Source organism: Epinephelus moara, chromosome 21, assembly GCF_006386435.1.
Source record: "Epinephelus moara isolate mb chromosome 21, YSFRI_EMoa_1.0, whole genome shotgun sequence".
In the NCBI taxonomy this organism is placed as follows: Eukaryota; Metazoa; Chordata; class Actinopteri; order Perciformes; family Serranidae; genus Epinephelus; species Epinephelus moara.
Window position 1 is genome coordinate 18,329,470 of NC_065526.1, and position 12,586 is coordinate 18,342,055.

At 41.0% G+C, this 12,586-nt stretch overlaps 1 protein-coding gene across 1 annotated transcript in view; it reads left to right on the forward strand.

Annotated features, from left to right (window-relative positions):
- LOC126382673 (leucine-rich repeat-containing protein 52-like) overlaps nt 1-8,777 on the forward strand; it is a 16,229-nt gene extending 7,452 nt beyond the window's left edge. Inside the window, exon 2 of the mRNA XM_050032681.1 lies at nt 6,508-8,777. Within this exon, the coding sequence (XP_049888638.1) occupies nt 6,508-6,836 (329 nt within the window). The 3' untranslated portion in view covers nt 6,837-8,777. The remainder of the gene's footprint in view (nt 1-6,507) is intronic.
- The last annotated feature ends 3,809 nt before the right edge of the window (nt 8,778-12,586 follow it).

Consider the following 12,586-nt stretch of genomic DNA (forward strand, 5'->3'; position numbering starts at 1 on the left):
TCACACAGAGAAAATCCAATCCTCGGGAAGTCAGGAAATCCTTCAGGATAAACGTTTTGTTCGCTAGCGATCTAGCATTTACCAGCCCAATCCTGGCAGGAGCCGGCGGGTCCACAGCGTTAGCTGTCCGGGGAGCCACACACAGAGGCCACAGGTTGCGCAAATTCACCCTGCGCCAGCAGGGACGAGGAGAGCAGGGGCCGCGGGGCTGGAACACCTCATCCGGGCCGACGACAGGTACCAGCCAGGCGTCAACAGGGTCCAGTGAGTGCCAAGAAATAAAGAGACGAGGCACCACTCCATACTCAGTCCAAGAAGCCGTGGAAGTGCTCGCCAAACAGACCTTCAGCCTTACCAGCCGACCTCTGCGTTTACCCCGGCGGCGGTGGCGCTTACACCGGAGAGGTGGAGCTGGGGCGCGGCAGAGGTGAGCTAGGATCCCCAATAGGAGCGGGGGCAAAGTTTTCCCATCTTGTTGTTTCATTCATCCCCAAAACAAACACATGCGTGAGCCAGACAATACGCGCTAGAGCTCATGGGAAATGTAGGCTTCATTCCGGCAAAACACTACCGCTTTTGTCCACAGGGTCACCAAAATCAACTCAAAATGAAAGTTCCTTGTAGGGGCTTTAAGGTGGCGAAACTCCAAGTAGGATGGGTGGGATTAGTTGTGGATGGGTCCAACAAACACTGACTTTCACACAGGAGAGCGGTGTTCGTGTCATAAGATAACATAAGAGGATAAAGCCAAAAACTATTCTTTTTTTTACGAAACCTATGTGCTTTTGTCGTTGAAGGAAAAAAAAGTAAATTCGCAATGTTGTACCAACGTAGTGTGCTTATTTTTGAAGAGACTGTATGCAAATGGTAATTATCCTTTGAAAACAGAAGTGTATTTTAAAAGAAGACAATGTACGAGGCTGAACTAGACACGTCATCCCAGAACATCAACAACCAACACAGCCAGGGTACCTTGCTTATCTTATCTGGATGTGGAAAGTCCATGACTAAACGTCGATATGTGACGAGGTCGGAGTGAGAATGTGTTGCCTCATCCTAACTCATCAAATACCGCTGTTTTGTCAGCTATGGGTAGCCTCCTTGTGTCTGTACTGGAAATTCACAGACTGCATATCGATTTACACCTGTTACATGCATTGTGTTTTTTTTAAATACATTTCCGTTTTCACAGGAAATGTACAGTTCTTTACATGCGTACAGTCTATTTTAAAATAAACTTACAACGTAGGTAAAACACTTCATTTTTAGGTTGATTCCCTTTGGTTTAGGCACAAAGTATGCGGTTAGGTTTAGAAAAAAAACACCACAGCATGGCTGAAAATTCACACAGGAACCGACCAGCAAACTCCTGGGTAAAAGTCCAGAGTTTGTTTGACCCATCCACCTCTACTCCCACTAATATAGCCTACATGGACTTTGTCACTCTTGATATTATGGTAGTTGCTGGTGGTGTTACAAACTGATGCATTTGGTGCATATCATCCTGCAGTGAAAAGTGCTTCTCTGCTTTGCTCTCTGTCCCTGAAATCACTGACAAAGTGGCGATATTCGACGAGTTGGGAGTGAGAATGGGTTGGACATACTGGACACTATAGAAGTTAAGTCTGGGGTTGACAATGTCGTACATGACATAACATTACTATGTTAAATATCTCTGGAATGCTGCATGGGAGAGTCTTACTTAATTTTGCCCATAAGCTAATGCTAACCTTTGTGCAGTTCAAACGAAGGCTCCAGTGCGATTGTATCCCTTTCAGAGGCTTTGTAATCCAGCCTTGAACTGCGGTGTCTTTTTAGAGACTTTGTAAGATAAATCCATAATGATAAATTTGACACTGAATATTTTCTGTGATTACTTATTCATTTTTCTACGTGGAGAACAGTCGTTGTTGTTAGCCTCCATTTCTCATGCTTCCACGTTGGAAAGCTGCATCACCAGCCTAGCTATACTGATGCTGCATCATTACCGCAGCAACCCATGCAGATAGGTTGGTGCTGTCTGGACCAACCCAGCCACCGTCAGTGTGTACCTTACGGTATCAGGGAGAAATACGGCGGACAACAACGTATGAATGTTGTTGTCCCTATGAATGTAAAGCCCAACCCTGTCATTTTTTTCTAAACCTAACCACGTGTGTTTGTTGTTGAAGGACAATAACGTCAATTTGCGGTGTTGCTCCGATGTCGGTGAAGATTCTCAGTCATCCAGGTCATGGTAATCGTAAGTGCTATATCGTAGGCAACAGGACTTGCTTGTGTTTCTTGAAGACGTTTTGCCTCTCACCCAAGAAGCTTCTTCAGTTCTAAATTCTTCAGTTCCAATGTAGTACATTTACTTGGAATATGATGGGAAGTCTTTGAAAGGCTACTTGAATTCATCATCAAACATTTGATTAATTCTATGCCGTTAACATCAAGCTCTAGGAGGGTGAGAAAAACAACAAGAACAACAAGAACAACAACAACAACATATCTATAACACCACTACAATATCAATGAATTATTCATGTGAGATTTTAAATACATAATACAATAATTATGCAATTATTCTGTCATGGTCCAGCTTTTCCCAAAATATCTTGCAGGGTGCAGACAGTCAAAGCAGCACGTCTCAATGCAGATCCTACAGATTTCCCTGTATCCTTAAGGTCTGTGTATATGCAAGAATTGTATTTATTTCACAGCAAAAACACCAGCAAAAAGAGGATGCATAATTTAAGGCTGTTGGTGTAGAAATAGGGTTACAGAAAACTGTTCCCTGTGCAGAAACTTCCAAGTCTTTTGATCTCTCCCAGCGGGACTTCCCCCTTGCGCAAAGGCTTTGAAAAAAACAGAAGCCAATTAAAAACAGTGGCCGTATGGAAATGGAAACATTCTGTTGTGTTGTGCTGTTTTTCTGCTCGCAGTCACAAAAGATTCTGAAAAATGCTTCCCGTCAGCTGCTGCGGAGCTCAACATCCGTCATGCGGTGCATTTGACTGATAGGTCTTTTTAAAATTGCATTCATCTACTGTAGTTTTCTGAAAGACAGGGAACATTTTTATTAGGATTTGTGGATTTCAGTGAGGTCTTAGTCGTAGTCATACCCAGCGCTTGATGATGAGAAACCTTATCAGTGGTTTCAGGCAGACACAAAGGCCCAAGTCACTCTCTAATCCTGTGAGGGAAAAAGGAGTTTGAATAATTCATCCATGATTTTTTTTTTTGGTAATTCAATGCTGCACCAACTCAAGACTCCACACGTGAAGCTCCTAAAGCCTTGTAGTTTTCTGATAAAGAAGGCACTGTTGTTATGCTGCTGCAGTTTTCTGTATGTACGTCTTTTAGCTGTCTGAGCCTGAATATGCCCCGGATATCTTCAGCTCTGTTTGCTGCCATGTACAAATGTTATGCAAAACGATATAAAGTAATATATGAATTATTTAACAGGCTCCTCAATTTAATGCCGTATGTATATTTTCTCTGCTATGCTACTTGTGCGTTTTGTTATGACTCTCCCAGCATCAAAGGATCATTTAAGTGATGATAAATATTTATGATGATTATATGCCAAAGCTGTGTGTATGTTTGCCATATGTAAGTAAAGTTACTTGATATTTTTAAAGCAGATCAGCAGTTAAATGCACTTTAAAGGCCCTGAAAATATGTTTTTTCAATCAGCTTCTTACTCTGAGTGATGGGGTCCTTTATGATAACATTATTTGCATCCAAGGTCAAAACAATTTTAATTATTTCACACGAAAGATTTCTGTAATTTGTGTTTTTAGTAGTTTTCTCACTGCTTTGAGGTGGGTGGGATTCAGTTGGAACAAGATGATGTCACAATATTGAATCCTAAAATAATATTACTTGTGAGTTTGTGTTGTCTTCAGTGTCCATCAAAGACCTGATGAAGCAGATTAGCTCGGTTTTTGAATATTAAAATCTTAAAGCTCCCATAAAATCAATTTAAACAAAAAAAAAAAAAAATCACATATGTCTTGTGCTAAAGGTCACCTATAGGCCAGTATTTAAAAAAAAAAATAATCTAATTAATTACATGTTCTGTGATTAACTTATCTAAATTAATTGCATACATCAACTTTTACTGTGAAGGTATTTTAAAAAAATTCAATTCAAATGAATTTTTACAGATGTGTCGCAGTAAAGCTGCTGGATTTTGAACACACCGAAACTGCTCTGCGGTTCGTTGCAATCCATTTTGTAAGGCAGTTACAGGTAGACTTACTCAGTTTGAACGCCTGGCTGAGTGTGGCTTGACGAGGCTGGCTGCTACCGCTAGCATCAGAGGCTAAGCTAGCTCAGACCTCCGGGTTCGTTGCTTAATGCTTTGTGTTCTGGTGCTATTTCAGGCTTGCAGTACTCAGATGGTACGAAAATTCCTTACTGCAGAAATTGCAGAGAACAGTGCTCCTATCAACAGTTCCATCTGGGTGTTTTTTAAGTGTCATTGTTCCATTCAGGGCTCTAAGCAGCGTCGTCTCGTCTGTGTCCATCATATGATATAGCCACTGTGGCCTTCAATGACGCACCGGGTCAAAGGGTACAACGAAACATGATTAATCAACAGCAATTTTTTTTTTTTAGGAGTTATTTTTTCTGTGATTAACTAATCGAAGTTAATGTGTCATTTAATAAAATGGACACTAGCCTATCATATATCTCACATGTCTCACTCCTAGAACAAAAACATCATGGTCGTCTTCTTCCTCCATATCACCCCTGTCCAATAAATGGGTAGAATCCGCAGGCATAGGCGACGGTGATGGTGAGAAGTCCTTGACTAACAGTGAGGGGCTGTCCTCATGGCTGTTCTCAGTGCTGATCTAGTAGCTACTGTCAGTCTGAAAGGTGGCTACTGTAAACACCAATCAGTATTTTTAGTTTTTTACAGGAAACACGCAAATGTCTAGCAGTAACCTCTGTGGCTGAAAAATGGGTGTGCCAAAAACCACAGTTCACTTGAGGCTGGCTCCAGTAGCGAGTCAATACCCATAGATGCCCATGTTACCATGCCTGATAGAGAGACTGTGCCCTCCAACTATACAGTATATCGGTCAAAAAAGGGCCCTGCTACCTTAGAAATATGCCCATGTTTAAAGAAAAACTCTGTTTGCCATTTGCTATATGTCCCTTTAAAAAAAAGGCAAACCCATCTCCATCATGTTTTTCCTTTCTTTTTTTGTAAAATAGCAATCTATAATAAAATATATTATAAAATACATGCCTACTCTCCATGAACTATAAATACGGTATAAAAAACTATACAATTAAATGAATTATCTCTTATTTCCGTTGGTATTTTTGTCATATATATGTGATGATGATGATTACTGGGTAATATGTATGTTGGCGTTATCAGATGTCAAGTCTCTATTTGATCATGTGATGAGATGATTATACTGTAGCTAGTTTAGGCGCATAACTGCGGCTGTGGTTCGATCCCCAGCTCCTCCAGCCTGCATGTCGAAGTATCCTTGAGCAAGATACTGAACCCCAAATTGCTCCCAGTGGCTGCTCCATTGCTGTGTGAGTGTGTTAAAGCTGTGTAGCAGGTGGCACCTTGTATGTTAGCCTCGGCCACCTGTGTATGAATGTGTGTGAATAAGTGAATGTGACTCGTAGTGTAAAAGCGCTTTGAGTGGTCAGAGGACTAGAAAGGCGCTATACAAGTGCAGGTCCATTTACCATTTATCATACCTAGTATCTAGGGTGCCTTAGGGCCTGTCATAATAGTGTGCACTGGGGCCTGTTGTAACGACCTTACGCCACTGGATCCACCCCTCACTACTCCACAGCACCAACCTCTCACCCAAATATGGTCACTTCTGGCTCCTAAAAACCAAGATGGCAACAACCAAAATGCCAAACTTGAGGCTTCAAGACATCCACAGACCAAAGGGTGACGTCATGATTGCTACGTCCAATATTTTGTCTGTGGCAAATATGTAAAATCCAATTGCCCTATGCTAGAAGTTTTCATGGGAACTTAATTAAATAATACCTAAATTTCAGATCACATTTCCAATTTAGACAGTTACTTTTTTAGTCATGAATATTTAATGTTATAGAAAAATAAAGATTTTTTTTAACCAATTTGTCAGGAGCTTTACAATTAATTATTCATGTATGTGGTTCACAAAACAAAAGCAGTATTTTATAGACAAAGACCTATGATTCAGATTTACTTGCTACCGTCAAAGGACTCTGTGTGTATTAAGAATGTCACTGTCCTGGATTAATGTCACAAAGAAATGCAAACCCTGCACATACAGTCCAAAACAAGATGACTCAATAGTCTGAATCATGCCATTCCAGGACAGCTGACCTGTTTGTGCCTGGAAATTTTATGTATGAGAAAAGGGGGAAAATGCGCTTTCATCTCACAATTTTTACAAGTTATTTCCTCACCACATAAGCTGATGTATTCCTCTGAGCTATGAATAATCCTTAATCACCCCTTCTTGATGTGTGTCTGTGTGACAGATGAGGGCCAGACGGTGTGTGGCTCACCTGCTGACATGCAGGGCCGTCGCATGGGTGAGGTGGGCATCCAGCTACGGACGTTGTGTCACCAGACTCTGGGCTCCTGGGACTACCTTTTCTTTGTCCTCATCGGCTTTGTCATCTTCGCCGCTGGCACCGTGTCGGCCTGGGTGATGGGCGTCATTATGGTGCTCTATGAGCGCTACATCAAGAAGAAAGACGAACAGCTGGATCCGGATGACGAGGAGGAGTCCGGTGAGACGGGTCACACGTCGCATGCCAGGAGTGACCATGGCAACGGGAATTTGAAAACGTCACATACTGTTTAAAATGTTTAATCCCACTCTGCCCATCGTGGATTCCTACAGTGCCTCCTGTCAACTTCCAGGACTGTCTGTGAAGTCTAATTACACTCCAGTCAAAGTGAGTCTGTTCAACAGGCTCGGCTCTGAAAGAGAAAAGAGAGGATTCAACAGAAATGTGGGACGCCATTCTTCTCATTTGTAGTGGGCTTTCAGGTGATGTAACACACACTCTGGCTGCCATTGTGGAGGTCCCTAATCATTGGGTATTACTGACCATGTATGCAAACACACACACACATAGCTGTTTCCCTTTATTTCCAGGCTTTATCTTAAGCTAAGCAGCTGCAGCCTTTTGCTTTATATCTGATAGGGTGAGTGGTATCAATCTCCTCATCTTAATCTTGGTAATACAGCTTACAAGAGTATTCCCAAAATGTCCAACAAAGGAGCAGCAGTATTAATCAAAGTCCAGCTCAGACCATCATGATTTCGATCCAATCGTCAGAAAAAATGTTGGCATTGTATGTTTTTGCAAACCACCGTTATGTTACATTTGCACATTATTTCTAGTGGATATGTTAAAAATGTATATTTCCACAACCCTGTGCTTAGGTTTCGGTACAAAAAAACACTAGTTACGTTTTGGAAAAGATCATGTTTTAGCTTGGCTTGCAATGCATCGTTGTCACAGTAAAAAACAACCGCGCTTTGTGGCACTATCCCAGCAAAGAAAGCAGCGATGTCTGTAAAAAAGACAACTGCTTGTGTGTGTCAACAAAAGTCTGCTTTTTGTGACTTTATCCCAGCAGGAACCACAGCGATGCGTTGCTAAAAAATACCCACATTTGGAGACAAAAAAGCAGCTACAATGACAATAATGACTCATTAAAACACAACAGTTTTTGTTGTTTGTTGGTCTCGTCAGCTCATGTACCACGTCACTTTAGACATGTTGATATGCTTCATTTGAAATGTACAAATGTAACATATTTATGGTTTGCAGAAACATACAATGCCAAAATTTTCTTCTGATGACTGGGCTGCCTATTTCCAGTCTTGATGCTAAGATAAGCTAGCTAAGCTAAGCTAAGCTAACTGGCTGCAGACTGTAGCTTTATATTTAACAGACAAATATGAGAGTGGTATCAATCTTCTCATCTAACTCCTGGCAATACCACATATGAAGAGTATTTCCCAAAATGTCCAACTATTCCTTTGACAACCATCTGGGTCCAGCTGTAACCAACAAAGGAGCAGCAGTACTCATCAAAGTCTAGCTCAGACCGTCATAATTTTAACTACTGGGAACAAACATGTCATATTATACATTATGTATATACATGTTAAATATATACACATGCTACTATTTACAATAAGAGTCCCTCTCTCCCTCTCTCGAATAATATTGTTTGTGCTCAGTATATTTACCAGTGGACCTCCATAATGGCAACAAGCATAGCAAGAAGATTGTGACTCAGCTTCACAGCCTCTACGGGAAATTTAAACTGGTGTGGTCATTCTACTCATAGGTATAAAACGAGAGGATTAAATGCACTCATAGAATGCATTTATGTCAGTGTAGATGAATAAATGTGTGCATTCAGCTTTTGCAGATGTGAGCGTGTCCATCTTTGGTCCAGTGGTGTGTGGTTCTGTGCTGATAGTTCACCTCCCCTCATCTATTAGCCCAGAAACAAACTGCAGTTGAGGCATTTTGTGTTGAAGATCTGTTTGTGAAGTTGAAAGTCGGCGTGTGCCAACTGCTGAGGACTGTTTGGCAGCGGGCCCTGCTGGATGGCAAGTAAACAGGAGAGTGTGATAATTGATTTCTACTTCATCCTCTCTTTGTTGGGTAACTGGTTTGAGTGCAGTGTCCTATCTGTTTCTGCATGCACTGTTGATGCACCAAAAAGCCTTATGAGGTGTGTACAAGCTAATACTATTCATTAAAGGAAGGAAACAGGATTTACATACAGTGTAATCATTTTAGACTCGTTCTTTAAAAACATCTGTGCTCCTAATTTCTCAGTCTTTTATTTACACGAGAAATTATGTGGTCTATTGCCAGGTTTGTGTATTTAAATAACATAAATTTCTATTCAGTTAAGTCAAGTCTAGCTCTATCCTGATACAGGGTCATGGTGGGAGGCTGGAGCCTATGCCCGCTGACACTGAGCGAGAGGCAGGGTACACCCCGGACAGGCCGCCAGACTATCACAGGGCTGACACATAGAGACGGACAACCATTCACACTCACATTCACACCTATGGGCAATTTTTGAGTCCCCAATTGACCTAACGTGCCTGTCTTTGGACTTTGTGAGGAAGCTGGAGGACCCGGAGAAAACCCACACTGTCCCCCTCTTGCAGTAATTAAAATTACTTGACTCATTTGGATGGATTTTGTTTGTTATTAGAATACGTAAACCTGACAACAGACCAAATAATTTCTTTGATTACACAAGGAATTTCCTCCAAACCTGGTGTTTAACGAATCTATATTTTTACAGCAATAAGACAGCTGATGCCGTCAGGTAAAACAGGAAACAGAATCATTTCTGCCCTCAGTGGTAAATATGAACACCTGCTTTGTTTCAGCTTTTGTCTCCAGTTTCAAAAACTTAGCACAGAATGACCACTTCCATATTTTTGCTTATCTGGCTGTACCACTTCATGGACCCTGACAATGACTGTTATGAATTTAGGATGGAGCTTGCTGGACTCGGGAAATAGCTGCTGTGATATGGCGTGCTCGGTATGTGTGCTGTAAATGTAAAATCTGTTGTGTCTCAGAATTATTTTCCTGATCTAAGAACAAAATTGATCTTTTGAGGGACCTGGGAGGAGGGGCATCCTTTCATGATGTTTGGACCAGCTGTTTTTCCCCCCTCATTTTATGCTGTGCAGATTTTACTTTATAAAAGTTTTATTATGAAAGTGTTTGGGTTCAAATCTTTGGATGTATGAAAGTTACTGAATAATGGTGATATATTACAGCTGCGCCATTAAGGCAAGAGGGTATTCTGACATCACAGTGAGAAAAGCACAAACAATTTATCATCATTAATAAAATGAATGATGGCTGAGTTCCATTTAGCTGCTTCAGTTTCAGGGTTTGGGTATCTTGCATGCAGCTACACTATCATGGCTTACTGGGACACATGAATAAAACTGAGCTAATATTGTTACTACAAATTGTGCTTTTTCCACAATGACAAGTTATCTTGGCATTATTCAACTTTTACTTGTTATAAAATGTGGTGAAGACAGAGCGGTTAATCTGCGCTCTGACTCCACACAATCTGTCATCTTTCTGTAATGTGACCTGAAGTACGACTGAGAAACATTTCTTCACACATCTACTGGCACTCCCATGTGCATATTGTTGGGAGCTGGCCAAAATGAACTACAAATACAAAGTTACTGGTTTAGCTAACAGTATAATAGAAGTGCACTCTACAGTATAAACATGCTGGTTATGGATGGCAGTCAAATGCTAAGTATTTTTTTTATCATAGCATGATAAGCACAGATGTAATTAAAAGGGAAACTTCATGTTTTTCAATATGGACCCCATTTTGCCATGTTTTATCTGTCTAACTGACAAAAGTGAACAACAGTTTATGAAAATGCAATGTAATCCCTATGGGCAATTGTGCATCAGCAGTATATTGTTATTAGAAGTGTCTGACAAGATTATGGACCTGTCTGAGAAATGGAATGATTTTCCATACCTCTGTTTGTTATTGCAACCAAGTCGCACTCAATGAGACGTCTCTAGACTTGTTGCATGAAAAACAACAGTGGAAGCGTTCGTGAGAGTTGGAGAGAGTTAATTGTGTTGGGGTACAGAAAGCTTAGCTTAGTGTTAGAAGATTTTCAGCATCATGACTGAATATGTAAATATTCAATATTTAACTAACAATGTGGAAAAGTCTGGGACATGGCTGGACAACAACATAAGTTGAGGGGGTGAAAAGCCCTAGTAGGGCGGGCAGGACTTTCACCCGGGAGGCAGGTGTTCGCTATGAATGTAAAGCCAAACCCTGTTATATTTATCTAAACCTAATCATGTGCGTGTGTTGGCTAAACGTAACCACGTTTGTTGTTGAGGGAAAACAACGTCATTTCACAGTGTTGTATTGACGTTGTGTGTTTATTTTGAAAGACACTGTATTCAAGCTTTACATTTCCTGTGAACATGGAAGTGCATTTTAAAAGAGACACAATGCATGTAACAGGCTGAAGTTTACACAGCATCCCAGAACGTCAACAACAGATGCACCCAGGCTACACGTCAAATGTAGACGTGGAAAGTCCACAAACAAGCTGCAATTTGTTACAAGGTCGGAGTCAAAATGTGTTGAAATTCACAGTGCACAATTGCTAAACCTTTTTTCCATACCTTACGCTAATCCGATCTACTGTTAGTGTGAGTAACAAAGCCTTGCTCAAGGAGAAGTCTCGTTCTGAAACCTTGCAGACTTTTCCACATTGCCGAAATCAGCCAAATGTACAGCCATGACACTGAAAATCTGTTCGTGCTTTCTATACTCCAACACAACAAACTCTTCCTGGCACTTCTTTCCACAACTCTCCCTAACGCTTCCATTGTTGTAATTCCTGCAACAAGTTACCTCTCGCGACATTTCAGAACAAGACTTGGTCACAGTAACAAATAGTCCAGCAAAGGGTAAGGAAAGTACTTTATTTTTCAGTAGGGTCCTTTCCGTAATGTTGTCAAGTCACTTATAATAACAATCTGAGCCTGTCTGTGACAAAAACAAACAGTTTTAGTGAACATAACTTGAGGATGCACAATTGCCCAGTGGGATTACATTGCAGTCTGTTTCGTCACTGTGGCTGTAGCCCTCTCTCTCATTACTGGACCAATTTCAAATACTGTTGTCTCCAATAGTCACTTAGACCCAAAAATCGGGGAAAATTGGGTCCAGGTTGAAAAATAAACAAGTTTCCCTTAAATAATCAAAATGTTGACTGCATTCCATTATGGTGTTCAGGTTTCAGGGCCCTGGTCTCATGCATTATTGATGTTATAAATTTCTGCTTTTCCTGCATTGAAAAGTCAAAATGTTTTGCAGTTAGTGAAAATGTGGTGTTAGAAAAAGGAAGTCTTGGTCCAAGTTTTCCCAATTCCATTTCCACCACTGATAAAAGACAGTCAGGAGTGAATCTTGTGGGTTTGCTTGCACTCCCTCATCATATAAGGGAGTGAGGTTGACTCATGGCAGTATGCATAACTATGCATGTATGAACCTAAACTTACTGGCATGGCATTCGTTACTGGATGCCAACCCAAGATGGTGACCCATGTACTGTACCTGTAAGATGCCCACATTTGGTTGCTCTCACATGGCTTTGGGTGTAATATTTGCATGGGTTCCTTCAGTATATACAAAATGCATTGCATAATGTGCATGTTTATTGAGGTCTGTGTGGTAAACTCATCTATATCTACATACAAAACATGCATATATAGGCTAGTCTCAGCTGTGAGTGTGTATTACATTCTGCCGAGCACGCTGATTAGGCCATGTTATGCCACAGGCAAGGATGAGGCTGGAGCCTGGAAATAGGATAGCTGGTTGCCCTAATACATGTCAGCACAGTGACACAGATGGAATGACAAGTAATAAACATGTACATAGTTGCTGTTCCTGTGTGCGGCACACATGGCAAACACCTGGCTCTGAAAACTCTCAGAATTGACAGTTTCTGCTCTATACTGGCACTCTGAGTTGATGTAAAGCAGC